At 46.8% G+C, this 22,223-nt stretch overlaps 1 protein-coding gene and 1 long non-coding RNA gene across 4 annotated transcripts in view; one reads left to right on the forward strand and one right to left on the reverse strand.

Moving 5' to 3' along the window:
• Window positions 1–22,223, forward strand: part of FAM184B (family with sequence similarity 184 member B) — a 320,510-nt gene that overhangs the window by 178,774 nt on the left and 119,513 nt on the right. For both annotated transcript variants that reach the window (XM_069202207.1, XM_069202213.1), the window contains 2 exons: window positions 12,641–12,757; window positions 21,775–21,955. In XM_069202207.1, the coding sequence (XP_069058308.1) occupies window positions 12,641–12,757; window positions 21,775–21,955 (298 nt within the window). The remainder of the gene's footprint in view (window positions 1–12,640; window positions 12,758–21,774; window positions 21,956–22,223) is intronic.
• LOC138248563 (uncharacterized) overlaps window positions 1–22,223 on the reverse strand; it is a 327,877-nt gene that overhangs the window by 30,575 nt on the left and 275,079 nt on the right. The window lies entirely within an intron of this gene.

A 22,223-nucleotide genomic window follows, 5' to 3' on the forward strand; every position in this document is an offset into this window, starting at 1 on the left:
TTTCAGGAATGTATTTCATAAAGAAAATGTGTTCCTGTAGTTCAAACACCCACTTCCTGATATGTGCTGAGATGACATCAAGCCCGTTTTTAGTAAAAATCTCCTTGGAAGGTTTATGGTCGGATCTAATGAAAATGTGTTTCCTCAAAGAAAACATATGAATTTCTTAACTGCCCAACTTAAAACCAAAATGTCCGTCTCTAATACTGAATAATTGATCTCGGCACCCCACAGCATCATAGAATCAAAACAAATGACCCTTTATCTTTCTTGGTCCTTTTGCAACAATGCAGCACCAAGCCCTTTTTTACTCACATCTGTACCAATGTTTTTTCCCCTAGGCAGCAAAGCCCTCAGCTCAACAGATGTTCGTAATTCATTTGATGGTCCCTGAAATTCTTTTTCACACTAATTATACCATAAAAACTGTTTCCCTTCCCTATTCAAGCATGTCATGCCCAATGCTTAGGTAGCCAAATTGGGACTAAATCAACTATAATATTCCACCCTTCACAAAAATTGTAATACTTCTTCCTTACTAGATGCAAAATCAAGTTCACAGATTGTTTCTATCAAATCTGTTCTTGGAGAAACACGTTTCTCGGAAATGGTGTGATGTAAATAAGTTATCTCTTCTTTACCAAACTTACATTTGCTCTCTATAAAAGTCATGCCTGTATTTTCGATTTTTTTTTAGAATAGAACATAATCCTTGACTGAGTTCTTACCGGATTGCACCAAAAATTAGCATATAGTCTTCGAAACACGCAATACCTTGCATATCACCCAAGATATTTTGCTGGCCTCTTCGACACACAGAAGCTGCTGACACAAGACTAAACGGCATACTAAGAAATATGAATGAACCCATGGGTGTTATAAAAGATATAAGGTCCTGAGAGCTTTCATGTAGTTTAAGCTGGTGGTACGCTGAAGCTAAATCCAACAAAATGAAATATTTGGCTTAACAGACAGTGGAAACCATCTCGACCAGATTTAGAAGATGAAACTTATCAAAATCTACTTACTCATTCAAAGTCAGATTGATGCAAGTCCTTTTTCACCATTGGGCTTGTGGGCAACTGCAACAGGTGTCAACCAATCTGTTGCCTTTGCAGGAGCAATTAAACCATCTCTTTCCAGACACCTTATGTTGGAAGCTGGCCTAGTGTATGGTGGACACCTACGGTGTTATTACCTAGTCCAGGTATCCCTCATTAGTGAAGTGTAGACAGTGTCTAGGAAGCCAGGGCTCTTTAGAGGTAGCTGTGGATGAGCATCCAAGATGTATCTATGAGATAGCAAAGCTTATGCGATATCACTGTAGTCACAAAGCAACTTATCACACATTAAATAACCAGACAGTGTTACAAAAATAAAGGTACTTTATTATAGTAACACAACACTAGAATATGTATAGGCAATTCCCACAGCTGGAGGTAAGTACACACTAATTATATACACAATAGCAATCAGCAAATAGTATAAAGCAACAAGCATTTGCAATACTTAGTGAAAACAGAAAGGGCCCTAGCGGAAGGCCAAACCATATTCTAGGAAAGTGGAATGTGAGATTCAGTCTCCCACCCAAGGATGTGGAGTTGTTAGAGGGGAGCTGGAGGAATGAGGAACCACAAGAAGTGAGTACCAGAGTGACCCCCAGCGACCAGGAGAGCCAAGATAAATACCTGTTTTCCCCAAGAACTAACAGGAGGACTTAGAAAAAAGAATGGACGAGAAGAAGGACCAGACAAGAAGAAACCAAAGGTGGATTCCAGTAGAAGAGGACATGCAAAAAAAGGAGACAGAGTCCAGTCCACAATAGAGTGTCCGGTGGGGGCAGGAGCCACTACGCACCCTTCTGCGGATGCAGAACCATGTCGACAAGGGGAGAAGAATACCAGCTGTGGAGCCCAAGAGCTGAAGAGGAGTCCTTGGAGCAGTACAGATGGTGTCCCACATTGGTTGTCGGGTTGCAGATGGTCAGTGGTGCAAGTGAACCACCAAGAAGATTTGGCAAATGCAAGAGGAGCAAAAAAAGAGTTGCAAGGCTGAAGAGGACCAACAAGGCACAGGTGACTCGACTGAGGGAGGGGAGTCTGACATGACCCTCAGCAGTCGGGAGAGCCAACAGAAGCAGTCCCCATAGGCAACCCACTGGCAGCAGGCACAGTAAGTCGCAGTGAGGCCCAGTCAGCACACCTAAAGAGGAGTCCCACGTTGCTGGAGCAGCAGAGAGGAGAATGTGCTTGGCAGGATGAAGTGCTGGGGGCTGGGGTTAGACGGAGTCTAAAGATCCCTTGGGGCAGGAGCACACAAGTCTTGGTAGGTGCAAGAGTCGTGGTGCACAGGGGTACTGTCCTGCAAGGAAAGGCAAGGGCTTACCATCTCCCAAGTTGGACAGCTGGCAGAGAGGACAAACGGGGACCAGTCCAGCTGACCACCTGTGATGCAGGATCCACGCAGTTCCAGAGGAGAGCAGATCCATGCAGCCGGTTGTCATTGTAGTTGGTGCCTGCAGATGCAGGGGAGTGACTCCTTCATTCCAAGGAAGATTCCTTCTTGCTTCTTGGTGCAGTCTGAAGACTCAAGAGGATGCATAGCTGGGGAAATGTTGCAATTGCTTGAAGGAACCATAGAAACAATGTTGCAAAGCGGAGTCTTCACTGAAGTTTCAGATTGATGTTTTGTGAAGAGTCCAGTTGCGGTTCTGGTGGTCAGAAGATCAAGTTAATGGTGCAGAGGAGCCCGGGCGGAATCTTGCATGTCAAATCTGGAGACCCACCCTCAAGGGAATCCCTAACTAGCTCTAAAATGGGGTTTAGTCACCTAGCAAGGTGACCACCTATCAGGAGAGATCTGTGATATCACCTGCCTGACCTGGCCACTCAGATGCTCCCAGGGGCCTCTTCAAATCTTGGTTTCAAGGTGGCAGGTTCGAGTGGCCACCTAGAGGAGCTCTGGGCACCACCCCTGGGGTGGTGCTGGATAAGAGAGTGGTCACTCCCCTTTCCTTTGTCTAGTTTTGCACAAGAGCAGAGACCGGGGGTCTCTGGACTGGTGCAAACCGGTATATGAAAGGACAGCACCAAATGTGCCCTTCAAACCAAACCTGTGGCCTGGAGAGGCTACCTCTCCCAAGCCTTGTAACACCTATTTCCAAGGGAGAGGGTGTTGCCTCTCTCTCCCACTGGAAATCCTTTGTTCTGCCTTCCCCTGCTTGAGCTGGTCAAGCAGCAGGAGGGCAGAAACCTGTCTGAGTAATGGCAGCAGGGCAGGCTGCCCAGAAAACCCCAGAAGACCGGTAGGACCAATACTGGGGATCCTCTAAGGAGCCCCCAGAGTGCATGGATTCGTACAACAAATACTGGCAACAATGTCAGGGTATGATTCTGACATGTTTGATACCAAACATGCCCAGGTTCGGAGTTACCATTGTGTAGCGGGACACCTATGCCCAGTACGCGGGTAAAATAGCTTCCCTGCACTTACGAAGTCCAGTGTTATGGGACTGGAGTTCATAAGGGCACTTCTGCTCACGCAGGGGTGCCCTCACACACTGGGACCTGAACCCTGCCCTCTGGGCTAGGAGGGTCTACCATAGGGGTGACTTACAGTGACGAGGTGCAGTGACCTGTTGTGAAAGAATGCATGCACCTTTTCACGCAGGCTGCAGTTGCAGGCCTGCAGACACATTTTGCATGGGCTCTCATGGGTGGCACAATACATGTTACAGCTCATGGAGAACCCCTGGTGCCACAATGCTCTGGGTACCTAAGTACCATTTACTAGGACTTATAAAAGGGTACCAGTATGCCAATTAAAGGGAGAGAGCACAATCATTGGTGGCCTGGTTAGCAGGATCCCAGTGAAAACAGTCTAAGCATAATGATAGCAGGCAAAATGTGGGGGTAACCATGCCAAAAAGAGAGTAGTTTCTTACACCTTAACTCTTTCTTTACAGAATCCTCAACATTTAGGGGTACTTTTCTCACTCTAGCTACAGAAGGTGTAGCACCTTTTGCAATTTAATGTTGTGGAAATATTCCAACAGACAATCTAAACTGAAATTGAAATCTCTTGAAAATTCTTTTGAAATTGTTTCACAGACACCTTTACATACAACATCCTTTTTGACAATCACTTCTCTAATGTGAACCTGAGGATTGGCATTAGTATGCCCCAATCTTTCTAGTGTGGCCAACCAAGAATATTATCACCTTTGACAGACACATAAATCTTTCCTTCAGTTACCCTCTCTTTGAATTAACAATTTTAATCTGATGTTCTCAATTCCCTCTTGGGTCTTTGTAACTTAACCAAGTAAAGATCTGCGTACTGTTGGTGCACCACCCTTACAGCATTGTCATTTCATAACAATTATTCGCACACTCATAGATTGCAGTATCCATAACCACAGTACAATTATAGCCACAGTTCATGCAGTCTAGAGTCATATTCAACAGCGTTCTCGTCGCCTATAGGCCACAACTCCTGCTTATGGTCTAGTGGTGCCTAGTTCCTAGGAGCTCATCTCTTAAGGCTGGGTCTCCCATGTAGGCAGTGAATCCCTCCTCCCACCCCCTCCCTCTCCTTTGCCTAGCTATTTCTGGAAATCTCCGAATTCAGAGTGTAAGTCGCTGTGATGAGCATCCCCCGATGAGGTGTCGCCCTCTTCCCCCCTCTGCTCTTACCACTGTGTCTGCGTTAATTAAGTGCTGGGGAATTAGTCACTAGGCACTTGTAGGAAAAGTAGATATCTCTTAATTAAGGGGGCAGTGTCTCATCTTGGAGTGCTTCTCTCAATCAGTCCCAATCATATACCAGAGTACCCCAGGCTCTTCCCCACTCTGCAGTTCTCTGACCTCTTCTGGCCTCCCGTTACCAGACCGTCTCCTCCGCTCGTGCCCATTTCAGCATCTCCCATCTCCACTTCCCCTACCGGGGTCCATGAGGCATCTTCCAATTCATTGCTATTTCTCTTTTAGCCAGCAACAGAGCTAAATCTCTGGACTGGTCAGTCACTCTGTTATGGGTTGTGTGTCTATATTCCCCGAATAAACAATATCTGGGATCATTGGGATCCTCTTGTTCTAGTACCTCAGTTAATGAATTGTTAACAGCTCCCCAAAACCCCTTCACATTCAGGCAAGTCCAAAAGATGTGAAGGAATTCTGCTTCTACCTCCCCACATCTTGGGCATTTGACCTCTTCCACCCCAAAGTGTCTCCAAAGTCTCCCTGGCGTCAGGTTGGCCCTATGTAGGAGATATATGTTTATAAGCTTAAAGCGGGCATTCCATGAGACCTTTGGGGTCCAGGCCAAGAGCTCCTCCCAGTCTTCATCTGTGATTGCAGTGCCTAGGTCTACATCCCACTTCTGTTTAAGAAGTGTAAGCGGAGCGCATAATGTTTTCCATATTTTCTTGTTAAGGCAGGTCATTGCTTTATATGTGGCCGTGGCAGATGTCAGATATTGGCAAACCTCAGACAGGGGGGCTCTGTGCGCCCAACCTGCCAATGCCCTACAATCGCCTTGATGACCGCTCTATAAAGTAAAAATTGGCCTGGGGGAAGGTTGTACCGCCTACAGAAGTCTTCAAACAGTAGAAGGGTGTTAGCTTCATACAAGGTGCCTACGGCCGTCGCCCAACCACCTCCTAGCTTGCCAGCCTCCTCCAGTCCCCTCCATGCGTTAACATCAGCAAACACTGCAACAGGATTTTTGGTGCGTAAGGTTTGCCACCCTTAAAGCGGCGAAGAAAGCGCGCCTAGCATTTATGTATGACCTTCAGTTCGTTGGAACTGGCGACAGCTGGGGGGCCCAGCTGGAGGACCAACCTAGTCAACGATGGAAGATCCGGGGTGAAAGGGGTGGGCTCCCTGTCGGGCATTGTGCGGCAAGCCATCCAGTGGGTAAACCACTGTAACTGCCCCACCAAGTAGTAGGATCCAAAATCGGGAACGGCCAGCCCGCACTCGGCAAGCGGTCTTCTAATGTAATACATTAAGGACCAGACGTTGTCTGGCTGTCCCCCATACGAAGCCGACAACCATTGAATTAAATTCCTTAAAATACGTTCTCGGGATCCACAACGAGAGGGTGGAGAAGTATAGCAAGCGTGGTAAGGCTATCATTTTCAGGATTGCGACTCGCCCAGCTACTGCCAGTGGGAGGGATGCCCAGAAGGTCATAGCACTGCGAAGGGCTCAAATCGCCCGTTCTATGTTTCCCTCTAACAAGTCCTTCCGGTTATGATAAACACGGACTCCTAAGTAGGTGAAGCACTGTGGTTCTCAGGTCAGATAGTCAAGATCCGGAGGGGCCTGTCTGCCTTCCATTACTGGGAATAGGCTAGATTTTTGCCAGTTCATCTGGAACCCAGATATAGAGATGAACGTCTCCAAAAGCTGCTGCGCCCCACGCAGTGCGTCTCCTGCATTTCCTAAAAAAAGTAGAAGATTATCAGCATAGAGTGCGATGTAATGGGTGTGGCCCGCCACTGCTAGTCCTTTATAAGCATTTCCCTTTCTAGATAAATAGGCTAATGGCTTGATAGAAAGAGCGAAAAGCAAGAGGGAGAGTGGGCAACCTTGTCTTGTCCTCCTCTCTACCCTATAGGTCTCTGATATGGTGGCTCCTGTGTAAACCCTGGCCGACAGGCCAGCATAGAGCAGCCGGGTCCACGCAACAAGCCTGAACCTACGGAGCACCTCATACAAATATTGCCATTCCAGACTATCAAAAGCATTTTCGAAATCTATAGCGAAGACCATCGCCTCCTGCTTTTTATAAACGCCACTGTCTAAGATAGAAAAAAATTGCAGAATGTTAGTAGCTGAGTGGCGCCCAGGGATAAACCCGGCCTGATCTGTATGAACCAAATGTGGCATATGCCTTAAGAGGCGCATAGCTAATATTTCAATTAATATTTTATAGTCTACTGATAAGATCGACAAGGGCCGATAAGACGTAACGTCTGTGAATGACTTCTTTGGCTTTAGCAGTTGGATAATTAGGGCTTCTAGGGCCGATGCAGGAAGTGCGCCACATTTCCTGGCCTCCTCAAACATCTTGACCAGCTTCGGGCAAAGCTTGTTTATATATGTTGAATAAAACTCCATCGGAAGCCCGTCCGGTCCCGGAGTTTTATTACGCGCCATGCTAGCAGCAGCCTCTTTCACTTCTGGAGTGCAAGGGGTGATAAAAAATCTTTAATATCCCTCTCAGCTAGCCTCACTTTGCTTGTGTAGAGGTCAGCATACTAATTATAGACTTCCCTGTTAATAGTGGCCTGGGTAGTTATGGTATCACCTGTCAGTTCCACTATAGTCGAGCCTTTGCGTGCTGGGTTTGCCGACCAAGCCAGAAGGGAACTAGCCCGGTCTCCTTCTGAGTGTGTACGTGCTATATAGGTTTTGTAGTCATAACAGCGAAGTCTCTTGATTGCTACAAGTGTATTTTCCAGGGCAGTGAGTAGCGCTTTCTGCAGGTCTGGATCCTCTGGTTTCTTTTGTTCAAGTAAGCGTAGCTCACGTTCTACTTGTGCTATGTCGTGTAGCAGTGCCTCGCACTCTCCCTTGGTTGCGGAGATGCACCACCCTCGGATCACTGCCTTGAATGCGTCCCATTCTATCAGTTTTGAGTGCGTCAAGCCCTTATCTGTCTCAAAGTACTCATTTATAGCGATACCTATGGTGTCTGCGAAAGCCTGATCCTCCAACCATGCAGGCCAGAGGCGCCACGTGGGTATCGGTGTCGGTATGTGGACCCATCCCATTGTCAGTAGGAGGGGGATATGATCTGAGATCGTTCAAGTCAGACAGTTGTATTGTCTCATGTACTTCTGGTGAGCAAAGGAATGTGTCCAGTCGTACATGAAGATCATATAATGGGGAATAAAAAGAGTAGTCTCTGAGCCCCGGGTGATGCGCCCGCCAGGAGTCAATCAGGCCCCATTCCCTCTGCCAGTTGCGATATAGATTAGCCGTCTGATGAGTCGGGGAAGATGGTAGCGAAGGGTGTGATCTTTCTAATGTTGTGTCTGATATGCAGTTAAAGTCCCCTCCCAGCAATATGGAACCCATAAAGTGTAGGGCGAGCCGCCCAGAAAGGGATGCTAGGAAACATGATTGGTCTGTGTTAGGACCATATATGCTCCCCAGGACTATTTACTACCCATCCAATTTACCTATGGCTATAGTATATCGCTCCAGAGGATCAATGAGGGATGTGACATGCTGATATGGGACCCCGTGTTTGATCCACATTAGCGTCCCTCTGGCATTTGCCGAATAGGTAGTATAGTAGACCTGGCCCCTCCATCGCCACTGAAGAGCCTTCCCCTTAACGGCAGCTAAGTGCATCTCCTGCAGCAGAACTATGTGGACTCCTCACTTAGTAAGGTGCGAAAAACTTTTGTCATTTAGCCATGGACCTGATCCCCCTAACATTCCAGATTCGGACCTTAATCTTCAGTGGCGCGACCATTGGCAGGGTAATGCATAATATGGTAGCCAGCGTGGGGGTTTCCTACCCGTCTTGGAGGTAACAGCTCTTACAGCACTAAATATATGAGAAAGCTAGGCAACACTCTATAGGTTTTTCAGTAAACAAATAACATTGTCCCCTACTCCCAGTCCCCAGTGCAAGAGGTGTGACATTCTCGCCCAAACAGTAAAACAACCAGAAATCAGACTTGTTCATGCCGCCTGTCATTCAGGCTACGGTTTATGAGGGGGAGGTAGCTCCGTTGTTGTTCAGCGGTGGGCTTCAGGGAATCCTAGCCCCCGTCTCGTCCCCACTTCTTATGGCTGCAGTGCGGGTATCGTGTGTAATTAAGTTGCATCAAGTCCCGCGCAAACGGCATGGGGGTAAGGCATATCAGTCCTGTCAGCGACCAGCGGCAATCGCTTACTGAAGAAGTGCAATGGTTCATTGAATGAATACATCTGCAGCAGACGGGTGTTCGTTTAAGTAAGTTCATCCGCAGTGCCCGGGGTGAAAACCGGGAGGATTACACTTGAGTGGGTCGAAGCCGCAGATTCATTGTCCGAATCCGTATGTTCCCTGCTCGTCTCTCTGGCTGGCGAAATGTTACTCAGCGAGTAATCCCCCATCGATGCGACTGCTGCCACCGCTCTCTTCCATTCCTCCTGTGCTTCCTCAGCGATGGGTGGACCAGGCCCAACTGTTGGTCATCTCTGGCGGGATTGAGGATGCCTCTTCCTCCTCCGCCTCTGGGATGATTCGCCTGGGTCCAGGTCAGGCAGACGCTCCAGCCAAGACCATGCTTCCTGTGGAGTGGCAAAGAATTCCACTCCTGTCGTGGTAACCACCTGGAGCTGGGCGGGAAACTGAATCGAATAAGAGATCCCCAATTCCCTAAGTTTACACTTGACTGTCACAAAAGCTGTTCTCTGTCGCTGGAGCTCTTTAGAGAAGTTGGGGAATAAGGACACTCTGCTGTTTTTCACCATTAAGTTCTCATGTAGCCTTGCTTGCTGCAGCAGGTAGTCGCGATTCTTGAAGTGGGGCAGTCGTGCTACCACTGTCCTTGGCGGTGCTCCCGGGGGTGGTGATTTAGTGGGCACCCTATGGGCTCTCTCCAGTGCGAAATAGGGGAAGAGCCCCTCCGGAGCCACTACAGACCTGAGCCAGGCCTCCAGATAGCGTACCATGTCCGTGCCCTCAACTTTTCCGGGGAACCCACCCACTCTGATATTTACGTCGTGCTCTATTCTCTGCATCTTCTGCTCTATTTTCTAGTGTTTTAAGCGAGCTTTAGTGGACTTCAGGCAGCCATCCGCTTGTGCCAAGGCAGGAATTGTCGCTGATATTTCTTGTTCCATCGCAGTAACCCGCTCCGCCAGGCGGCGATGATCTTCTTGGAGGAGGCCCAGGTATATCCTTAAATTGACGATTTTGACCTCCAGTGCTGTGCGAGATGCTGCCATGGCCTGTAGGACATCCTTCAGTGTAGGAGCTGTGGTTGACATTGCCAATATCCCTGGCAATGCCTGTTCCGTCTCAACATTGGTAGCCCTCATGCGCTGGGGGCCACCCAGCTCCTCCTCTCTTTTCTTGAGGGCCTTTACCATGTTATACAGTGGGAGTGGGAAGCGCGCCACTCGGGTGCCCTTTCTAGGAGAAAATCACCCACCTCGGTGAGCTTGTGTATGGTCTCGTGTTATAGACGACAGCCGTCCCTCAGGTTCCTCCCACCAGCGGGGTCTGATCCAGTCTTATCTGCTCTCGAATCTCCTCTGCATGTCTCCCGAGTCTTCCAAGGATAGATAGCCCCTACCAGGCAGTGAAGAGTCACGCCACCAGCAGCTGGGGGCCCCAGGGCCACATCACCTCACTTATCCATCGGCTCTGCCCCCAGCTGCCTCCGATGGCAGCTGCCCACACAGGTGGGTGTTCCGCAATGATAGTTCTTAGAGCCCTGCACTACTAGTTGTTGTCGGGGACCCGTTCCGATGGATTGCCGCACTCAACTTGTCCTCAACTGTTACTTACTCTTATGTATATGCTCCGCTGGATTGTAAAGTCGGGTTTGAGGTCTCATCTCTGTGTGTTCTGACAATCTCGGCCCTGCCTCCATCCCTTGTCAAGCGTGGTCTCTCCACAAGCCCCCGGGGGACCGGAGGCAGGCAGCGCTCTGACAAGATTCTTCTTGTCTGTAGTTGCCAAGCTCTTACTCCTCCCAGCTGTGCATCTGCGAGCCCACGCGGGGAAGGGGCGCTCCCATCGGGCCGCTCGGGCCCAATGTTGACTCCAGGGCTTGGGCCTCCACCTCTCCAGGCCACCCAGGCTTTTTTGATCGGCCCCTCGCCGTGGCGCTGCTGTCCTGCGCCGAACAGTACCTGAAGGGGTCACTACTCCAGACCCAATCTGTCCACACGGAGTCCAGAGTGTTTAACGTGCAGTGCCCCAGTCTTGCCCAACTCAGTCTGCAGGGCTCCCGGCCTGCTTGATCCAGCAGGTGGCACCTCAGGCTGGCCTCCAACAGGGCCCTCCTCCTATGCTTCTCCCCTGCCGCCTCCGCGGGTATGTCCGTAGTTGTCTCACGTCCGCCGGGTGGTTCAGTTAGGAGGCCGCCATCTTGAGTGCAGCTGGCCTCACCTCACGGCTCCCACTGCAGCTGCCTGGTCACTCACTGCGCTCAGCAGCCCGATCAGAGAAGGCATCGTGGTCGCGGGGGCTCCGTGAGCAACCCCCTCGTGTCTCCTCGCTTGCAGGATGGAAGGATGGGGGACCAACGATGAAACGGGTCCCAGAGCACCGTTGCCCTGCTTTCTACGCCATTGATCGCGTAGCCACCTACAAGATGAAAAGTTGATAAAAATAAACACTTGATAATAAGGAAATGAAAGGTGAAATTGGCCCACCAGCCTTGACACTTAAGTTCACTACTTTTTATGTGGATGTGCACATGTGATGAGGACACATGCTGGCACTCACACTAAGAGAGCCAGTGGCTGAAGTGGGCTGACCCATTGTCTCATGCTGTATGCAGTGGTGGGCCGAAACAACATGCCTGTAGCAGCTGAATAACAGTGGAACAGACTAATGGATGAAGAGGGCTGTCACGAAGTCCCTATTGGCCAGATGTATCAAAGGGTTTTACCCATTTTGTGTCTATGGGAAAATGCTTTAGTACATATGGCCCTATATGTCTGTTTTCAATGATTTTTTTTCTTTTTTAATACAGGAGGTTAGAGAGACAGCTAAAGTTGTTGTTGTCCAGACCTGAAAAAGGGCCTTCTGCATGCCTTTGGCAGAATAGATTTTTAGAAGGAACAAAATAGTAAAATTGATAAAAATGTAGGTCTTAAATTGAAAGCTGTCCTCTCAAGGAAGGATAACCTGGTAAGCATGATCAGGTGTCTGCAGGACCATGACATGTTTCCTGTTTTGCTCTTAAGAAAGCATAAAAACGCATTTTCTTTTACTGTCATTTCACCTCCCCAAAAATGGGAACACGTTAGAACACACGGGGTTACTGGTGTTCCTCTTCCTCTACCATCACAACAATATTATTTTGAACTGGCCATATCTGTCTGAGAATGCACTATGCGGCTTTAATTTAACACACATTTTAGACACTGCAGGTTCAGCAAAGTACTAGAATTTGGACCCCCTCGAAGAAATGTACATGCATGCTGTCAGGTAAAAGCTGTGATAATGGCTCAGCTCTTCGCAGTTAGTGTTAACCCCACCCGCCCCGAAAGTTTAGGTTTCGTTGCGTCCTCTACAGCGTGGATATCGAACACAGTGTTACAACAGCGGGAGTCACGGCGTTCATCAACAGCATAAGGAGAAGCAATCATGAGATATTCAAGAATGTAAACAACTACTTATCTGACTTTTTCCTTTAAAATTCTATAAAACAATGTTGAACACATGCAGGAGGATGCAGTGAAGCTAAGCACTTCGTCCAAAAATAAATTAACAGAATTTTTTTTCTTCAAAATAAGGACTTCGATTTCGAGCGGGAGGGTGGGGTAGGGGTTTTGTGTGTGTGGAGGGAGGGCGGGTGGGGGGTGTTAGGACATAGATTCGCTATCATCCACTTGCACAGTTGTACTTGGAAGTCAGTACTCACAGTAACCGGCCCTTTCGATTTTGTTTGCAGATTCCCTTCGGGCAGAGCTATCAGAGCAACAGATTTCCTGTAGCAAGCAAAGAAAGAAAATTGAGGAGCTGCTGAATGAGTTGAAACATCTGCAGGGACTGAGGAAACAGCAGGCAAGTTTCTTGTCTTGAACACCTGCTACAAAACGGTAGCGTATATATTAGCCATACTTTGCTATACAATTTACCACCCTCCATACCTTTCTGCTGTTCATCTTCGTCGTTTAGGTCATTATGCGCCATCATGGTCAACTGGTTTTATGTTCCTGAACCACTAGGTGGCAGCACAGCACCACTTAAAATCCTCACACAGCCCGGAGCTTTATAATTTTGGGCCATATGCACGAACACTTTTTCCCATAGACACAGAATGGGTTAAAACTTTGCTACATCTGGCCCTATGTTTCTCAGTGCAGCGCTGGGTGAGATGGAGCAATCGAAGACACCGAGAAAAGTGTAAAAGACTGCCCAGCCTTACAGACACTTTCTTCCTCAGTTGCCACAACCCAATACAAACCAGTCTCTATAACTTCTTCATCCCCTAAAGAACCATTTCCCCTTGGGCCTAGTGCCCTCCCTTCTTCATGACCCATGATCCTTACCTCAACCATACATGCCAACATTTTAGGGCAAGCAAGTGGGAGATTAAAAAAAAAAAAGTCGGGAGAATGTAGTTTCCTCATTGACTTATCAGCATATTATTTTTGGCTGTTTCATAACATAACACAATCAAAATCAGAGTTCTGAATTTTTTTTTTGTACGTGCTATGTAAAACTGCCAAAAAAGTCACACTGAATTAGGTGGGTTGGGGATCACTTCTTTATGTTCCTCCCGCCTCACCACCACATCTGTGGCCTATTATTGGGGGAGCTCGAACCACCCTTAATTCCATCTGTTGCGCCTTAGTAGAATGTCCCTTGTTCCCCTTATCTCCTCCCACTTACCATGTCTTTCCTGGTGGATGTGGTGTCAGGTGCCCTGGGGAAAAGGTGACCACGGTGACGGTGGTTGCAGGGTCTTTTTATCTTGCCTGCTACATAACACCATTCCTCAAGAAAACAAAGTTCTTATATTTAATATCCTCGAGTTCAAATAACTCTCCTTTCTTAAAAAAATAATATCTCATTTCCATTTGTTTTTTTGTACACAGACAAAGAATACATCAATTCTATTAAACTCCTCTTCCTGCTTTTCAACTCCCCAAACGGTAGCCCACACCAGATCCCCACACACCACCCCAGCTTGCAACAGCTCAAACATTTGTGTGCCTGGAAGGTGTGCCCTTCCTTCTGCAGATCTGACGGAATATGCATCTGCTTCCTTTATCTCATTACTCCAGTTGTTGCTTGAAAGGTCACTTGAAGCTCGCTTTTTTGTCTATATTTTCAGCGAGAGCACCATAACCAAAATGCATTTGCCGCCTGTCATCCGATATCTGGTAACATCTGTGGCTGCAGCCATCATGAATGTTATTCTTATTCTTATTCTTCTCACGCTCACTTCTCAGTAGACCACACTTGAATGGCCTAACAGTCAATTAACCTTTTTACAATTCCATCTTCTGCAATTTCAATACATAATTAATCAGATTTTTTACAACTATTTATTTGGGTAGCCTCATCTTCATTGCCAGAAATCCAACTCTGTTCCTAGAAAAAAATATCGCTGACACCCTTAACTCCTCACCCAGCCTTTGAAAACTTTATTGTAACCTACCACATCCCCCGCATTCTTTCGACAAACAAGAAAAATAGATACACAACCTACTCAGAGCCTCTCCAAAATGGTAACATCCAGCTGTACAAAGGTGCTAAACCAGTCGAGTAGCAAGCAGGACGCACAGTATCCCGCTTCATAGAACCTTGTCCACAAATGCCCTTTCTTCAAACTGCAGTGCCAGGACGCAGAAATCCTCTGGGTGAACTAAGAGCAGTGGTGCTGGAACAATTTTCAGAGTGGAGGTGCTGCCATCAATGTTACATCAGTGAAGTCATAGGGATCCAAGGGCCAGATGTAGGAAATTCCTGCATTGTGAGTCGCAAATTGCGAGTTGCAATGCAGGATGGTGTCCCTGACACCATCTGCGAGTCGCAAGGGGGTCACAAAGGCCCACCTCATTAATATTAATGAGGTGGGTCGCAATTTGCGACCCCCTTGCGAGTGGCAGCACTCACAGGGATGGTGGCCTGCTGGAGACAGCAGACCACCATGTCTGTGACTGCTTTTAAATAAAGCAGTTTTTTTTTGTAATGCAGCCCTTTTTCCTTAAATGAAAACGAGATGCATTGACACTGGTTGTAACTGCGATTGCTTTGCGACCGCGTTCGCCTGTTCCTCCCATCATTAACATTGTGATTGCCTTATTATGAAATTTTATGAGTGTAATTTCCAGTTGGTAAGTGATCCCCCCAAGTTTGGTGTCTCTGGAATCACAATTTAAAATCACAATTTATGATGAAGTCAGATTTTAAATTGTAATTCAGAAATTGCCACTTTTAGAAAGTTGGCATTTTCCTACTTTAACCATTCTGTGCCTTCTGCCTGCCTCTGAATTTACACCTGGGGGTGAGAGCTGGACTTTGTGCATTCCCTCAAGACAGCCAACAACACAAAGGGAGCTTAGGTGTGCCTGATGGGCCATCCACATTCTGATGGGCCATTAATGTCTTGATGGGTCATCCTGGGCAGGATCCGGGGAGGAGCTGATACTTGCACATGAATGGGCTGTGCCTGTCCCCATACAAAGGGCTGCATAACCACTGTAGTGTGGCTGGAGCCAGGGCAGGAAGGGCAGGGACTTTGTGCACTTCAAAGACCTCTTTTTGTTGTCTTCCCCACTTCAAAGGCACAACTGGGTATAAGAACTGGACTTCTGGCCCTTCTAAATCAGTACACTTCTGGAACTGATGACATTCTGCCAGAAGGAAGCACTGCTGTGCTGCTGAAAGGACGATCACTCTGCTGGACTCTGCTAGACTTTGCTGGACACCTGCTTTGCTGTGCCTGCCCTGCTGTGAATGAGTAGGACTGGACCTGTTCTCTACATCTCCAGAACCAAAGTGACTCCAAGGGCTTGCTGGCTTGCCTCCTGTTCTGATGGTGAAACCACCATGGCTTCACCGAACCCTGCTTCAGCCTCTGGACTCTGCCAGCTGTGAGTCCTGCCCTGCCAAGTGGCGGCATTCCAGTCCTGGGCCCTTGGAAGTGAGCTCTTCAGCTGTTTTCTACTAAATTCATGCATCACGTTGTTACACTGATCGGAACCAACGCATCTTCCCTCGATGGCGACGCATCGCCACTGATTCTGAGGACAAAGACATTTCATCACAGGCCGCGCGACTCAATGCCGACACATCGCATTCAGTGCAAACAGCTTGACGCTGTACTGCTGCTCAAAGACATTTCATCAACAACTGCGCAGCATGGTACCGACACAATCTTAACTGTGCTTATCAGAACTGATGCATCACCTTTGCATCATCCTCTCTGCTCCTCACATCAGACCGTTGATGTCGACACAACCCTCCACACAAAGTACTTTCTCAGCAGGACAAGGTGGGTCCCTGTAGCCGGTCTGCTCTCCTTAGTGGTCAGCCTGAAGTTTTGGATTTACCCAGGTCTAGCACATTAAGATTCTAAGCACTACAATTGCAGATATTCTTTTAAAAAATCGCAGCTTGGCTTCTGATCATTGGAGTTTTGTCTTTTTTGTCTTGTTTTGTTCATTAAATGGAGCTCTATTCTTCTGACCTGTTCTGGATCCTTTTTGTGTGGTGTTTTCACTGTTTTACTGTTTTAAGTGTTGTACAAATACTTTACACATTGTCTCCTAAGTTATGCCTGTCTGCTGAGTGCAAAGCTACCAGTGGGTGAGCACAAGTTAAATTATAGTGTTTAACTGACTTATCCTGACTAGGATTGTGGTCCCTGCTTGGACAGGGTGCATACCTCTGCCAACCAGAAACCCAATTTCTAACAATAGGCAGCCTCTTCCCACCATGGAGAACGCGACCTCTAAATAAGAAGAATTTTGACAAAGGTGTGACTATACAGTGTATGATCTCCCAGAGCAGGAAGTTTTGCATCACCTAAGTTAGGGAAGCATAATCTATTGCCAAGTTAGGACTCGCCTTGAAACTACTAATTTGTATTGCACTTACTGAAGTTCAATATGTTATTTTGTTAGGGATCCCCTGGCCTTGAATAATGCCAATGACCTGTGCTGGCTAGAAATAGGGCCGAAACATGTTGGCAGATCATGGCATTAAGCCTGCACTCCATCCCAGTACTTTTTTTAACTGTACCAAAGGTTCGCATTAATAACGGTGATAGCCCAGGTTTACCTCTAGGTATTTATAGGTATGTGGATCCCTTTCTGTCCAGTAGAATTTTATCTAAGAACTTCCTCTATTTCGAGGTTGAATCCACCCTCCTGGTATCATCCAATCAGGGTGAGGAGAGGTCGCCTACGATTCAGCATACCAGACTAAAGCCTCCTCTTTCAATGAGTTTGGTATATCACAAGGGAATTCCTCAGTACCCAAATAGGGTTTTTAGCATGTCGTAGACCACAATGGGTCAGCCCCATTAAACCATTGCACCTGTTTGTGTTAAAACTGATTTTTGTGGAGGGTGTGCATTGGTTTACCTCCACCTCCCACCCTGTGTGATCTTAATTCTCAAGGTTCGTCAGTCTTCTAACTAATTTCCTCACTTCTTCCTTGGAACTTACTCCACTCTTTTCTTTTTACATTCAGTAACCATGTGCTTCATCAACACTCTTGTCTCTTACATGTAGTCACTTGTGAGCCATCCCAGTTCTGTAGCCTTTGCTATCTTTCACCTCTGCACTTCTGGACCTCTCTTCAATTGGATCTCCATTCTCCTTGTAATATCAGACAGAAAAAATCCTTCTTGGGTTAGTTCCCCAGACCTTCCTGTAACAAATTGTGTTACTTCTTGACTGGGGTGTGAGCCCTAGTCAAGCAGCAACCACAGTCCTAATGAGGGTAAGGCACAAGCAAACTCCAAATTAACCTGTGCTCACCCCCCCTGGTGGCTTAGCACTGAACAGTCTGGCTTAACTTAGAGGCAATGTGTAAAGTATTTGTGTGACACCACAAACAGTAAAAACACCACACAAAAAGTATCCCACATCAAGTTAGAAACTTAGAACTTCCTTTAATAAAACAGGACCTAAAACAAAAAAAATCCAATAAGTAGATCCTGAGATATGCAATTTTAGAGATTTAGGTGAAAATAGCACATAGAAACACAAAGCGCCAACTGTGCTTATCTGGTTGTGCAGGACTGGGACAAAGTCACAGGTTCAGGCCAGTGACAATGGAGTGCAGGCTGGCTAAAGGGATCCACTTGGGACTGCTGAATCCAGTATCTTAAATCTGGGTGCGCAGTCTGCGTGCCATTGCTTTGCCAGGTTTTGCGTTGTCTAGCATCAGTTCCTAGGTGCTGTGCAGTAAGGGTTTGTGGAGCTTGGCATCACCTTGCGCGGGTCCTGGGGAGCTGTGTGGCGAGGCATTGCTGGGCTTTACAACCATGTGTGTCAGTCCCTCTGGGTTGTCCAGGGCCAACTCTAGGGGTGACTTATATGTATTAAAAAGAAAGGTTTGGGCCTAGCAATACGTGTATTTTGCCAGGTCGAAATGGCAGTTTAAAACAGGATACCCAGGCCCAGCAATGGCAGGCCTGAGCATGTTTAACGGTCTAACTCAAGTGGGTGGCACAATCAGTGCTGCAGGCCCACTAGTAACATTTACATGTCCTGAGCACACGTAGTGCACTTATAGGACTTATAAGTAAATTAAATAAACCAATTGGGAATAAATCATTGTTACCATGTTTTAAGTAGAGAGCACAAGCACTGGTTAGCAGTGGTAAAGTGCGCACAGCCCTAAGGCCAATAAAATGAATTTAGAAAAAAAAGAGAGGAGGAAGGCAAAAGGTTTGGGGATGACCCTGCATAAAGGGCCAGGTCCAACACTTCCTCTCACCCAAACTCCACTGCCCGATCTCACTATGATCATTACGGTCAGTCTTTCTCACTTAACCTTGCATTAGTGTTCCATTCCACACCACGCGGACTCCCAAAACCATTCAGTTATCTTTTCTGTGGCTAGCAGCCTCACACTCCTCTCTCGTTGTTTGCCTTTACATCTCTTATCCCTTTGAAATATTCCTCTAACTCTAGCCTCATGTCCCAGGCATAATTTTATAGTCCTCCCCTTCTTTCCCTAATAGGATTTGGCAGCTCCCCTGTGATATGTTCCCTCCTGTTATGTGGCCTGTTCCCTATAAATGGTCTCTGATAGTTCAAGGTTCTGGATAGAAAGTTTGCTTATAAATAATAAGAAGTTATTGGTGGTACTGAATACTGTCCTGTGCAGAGGGTTCCTTATATCTACCCACAATAAAGACTATGGCTAATATTTAAGGACTTTGTGGCACAGGGCAGCGCAGTAAGTCACCTTGCTGTGCAGCTCTGAGTCACAGGTAAAGGGTATGAATGCGCCCTATTTATCCAGGTCGGCATATCCTTGTCATTCCAGCTGTGCTGGCACCCTTTTTGCTGCCTAGTGCCAGTGCTGGCACCCTTGTGTTGCATGCAGGATTGTGAGGCATTTTATTCTTTCTATGTGTGCTACAGAATGCAGCACACATAAAAAGAGTAAACAACCAGGAGAAATAAAGATATTTTTCCTAGTTATGCCTCACCTGGATTTGCTATTACCCCCTTCTGCTAAGCCCAGTGTACTACAGCTTTTGCTCCATTAGCACTCCTTTTGTCTTTTTCAGTACTACTCTTACTGTCCACCTACACCACCTTTTTCCTGCCCATTTCATGTGTTCTCTATCAGTGACCTTGCAATCCCCCATTTCTAGTTGCATGTTATGCTAGTGCCTTTCACACCTGGAGATATGGCCCCTACTTGCTTGTCATTTACCCATTGGGCCCAACTGCAACCATTTTCATAGGCACTTTTTTATCCATACTTGCATCCTACATCAACCTGCCATCTAGTGTTTCACCCTTACCAATTATTACCTCTTCCACCCAGTCATCCATTCCCCTGATGGACTTACTTAGCCCTTCCTTCCTTCTCAGACTTCCCTGCATTGGGCCTATCTCCCTCTGCTCTTCCTGTTCCCTGTGGAGGAGAAACACAGCTACTACTGCTGCAACTCTGATGAAGACAAGCCTATGCTATAGCCTTACCTCCTTGTGACCTCCCCTCTCAGCCATACCTGCAGCCAGCAAAGCCACTTATTGTGCTCCTGTAAGCTCTTTAATTTCCTTCTCCTCCTAGTGACCATTGGGCATGTTCCTAGCCTACCAAGGCCACACAAGGTCTACACCACTGTGTGCTTATAACACATCGTCCTCCTTCATCCCTCTCACTGGCTTTCCTCCCAAGGGCGCTCTTTCCTGCCCATCCACCACCTTGTCTAGTTTGACTTCACCACGTGTGTTGCATCTCACCATGCTCCTATTCACTCCTTACGTACCAGCAGCTTCCACATGGACATCCCAGACTAACATGGTAGCCACTCACTTCATGGCAACAACCATGTGAACTGATAAAAAAGGGGTGTCCTTAAATATTGGCCATTAAATGCCCACAGCTAAACCCCAAATCCAGACCAAAAATCACACATGGCATCACCCATCTACTAATCTTGGTGAAGTTGCAGTCGGGTTGCCTTGGTTTTCCTGAGACCCCAGTGTTCAATAATTTCTCAGCACCAGCTACCACTTGTAGCACTCCTGCTGTCCTAAGCCGCAAATAGAGATACAGATATGGAAAGGGAAAATTGTGTCCTGTCCAGATCATCAAGGCTGTTTTTATAAACATATTTTCTTGAATCTTTGTGTATTTGTATGGAGTTTGTACATGGTTAGAGAGTAAGTGTGCCAGGGAACCCCTTTACAGGAGTGGAGAAACAAAAAAGAATAATATTTAAGCATTGGACAGTGGTCCCCTTGACCAGTCAGCAGTTATTACGGCAGGTAAACAATTCAATGCCAATTCACCAGAAAGTCTTTCCCGCCCCCTCTCTTTCACATATCCAGAGGCAGACCGCCGCAAATCTGGGGCGGGGGGAGGAGAGGGGAGGACGATGACGGGGGAAATACTTTAATAATGAAAAAACATACCATTCCTGATGCCACCACCTCGCTCCTCTGCTCTGCTGATGTGTCCCAGCAGTCCCCGGGACACCAGCACAAGCTCCCCATGCAATCCTGGTGCTGCCTTCATGCCTCTGGGTTAAGCCTTTCTGTTTGTGCTAAGCTACCAAGGGGGTGAGCGGGGGTTAACTAAAGTGAGGGTGCTTGCTTGGACAGGGGGCAAAATGACTGCCAACCAAAGACCCCGTTTCTAACAACATACATTTATGTCATTGGTGCTCTTGTGATTAGATCCAGTCCTTTCACTTGGTCCGATATACCCTATTTTTAAAACAAATACCCAAGAACCTTAAACGTCTCGTAACAATTATTGAGTTCTTGGCCTTAAGGACTATCCATGAAAACAGCACAACCTAAAACTGCCTCAATCCTTTCATTGAATTAAGTGAGCCTCACTCACTTTATTCAAAGGAAGAAAGTATTCACTGCTCTGGGGACATCCAGACACAGCTCCACTTTGGGAGATGCATCTCTCTCCTAAAGAGTGTGCCAAAACATATACACTGACCGTTCCTTACATGCAGTTTTCAGAAAAGGTTGATGACATGGGCAGATTCCAATAGCCACTTTGTGCTAGTTAAACCCAAACCACAAGACTTAACACTTGTATTTGGCTCTGTGTATTCCCCTGTCAGTGATAAAGGTGACCTCTTTGTGGCCTATTCATGGTCCTTCATGCCATAGGGAAGACAAAGTGAGGGTCCATACCTGGACAGGTTGTAAAATGACTGCCAACTCGAGACCCCGTTTCTAACACCTGATTTTATGGTAAATATGCCCATGTGTATCTTAACTGTTGAAACTTTACAGCCAATTACGTTGATGCCTCATTGACCTATAGTTTGCCGGTTGCATTTGTGTGCAATGTTATTCCAGTTATATTTTACTATGTAGACAGTAATGATCAAATGTGTTTTTTCTTAGGAAGAAAGCAGCCAAAGCCAGATGAAATCACTTCTTGGTGAAGTGAATAATTGCCAGAATGAAATTTCTGAACTCAAAAAGGAGAATTCCCTCCTTAAAGACTCAGCAGACCTGCTTAGTGCAGAGTTAGAAATACAGAAGAAAGAGGCTGCACACTTTCACGAAAAGGAAGAACGCCATAGAAGGTTCGCTTTCATTTACTACTGCCTGCACGCCTGAATAAAGGATTTAACATGATTTTTATTAAAAGCGAAAATGCAACACCATCTTATACCGAACGTCGAGGACCACAAATTATATAATTTTGAAGCCTACCTTTGAAAAAAGCGAAACTCACTTTGCAGGTTTTTGGGTAAAATTTGTGGTTCATATTTTTAAATGTAGTGTGAAATAGAATAATCCTCTGATGACATGTCTAAATAATAAACAAATACGATTATATCATCATTATAA

This window comes from Pleurodeles waltl, chromosome 1_2 (assembly GCF_031143425.1).
Source record: "Pleurodeles waltl isolate 20211129_DDA chromosome 1_2, aPleWal1.hap1.20221129, whole genome shotgun sequence".
In the NCBI taxonomy this organism is placed as follows: domain Eukaryota; kingdom Metazoa; phylum Chordata; class Amphibia; order Caudata; family Salamandridae; genus Pleurodeles; species Pleurodeles waltl.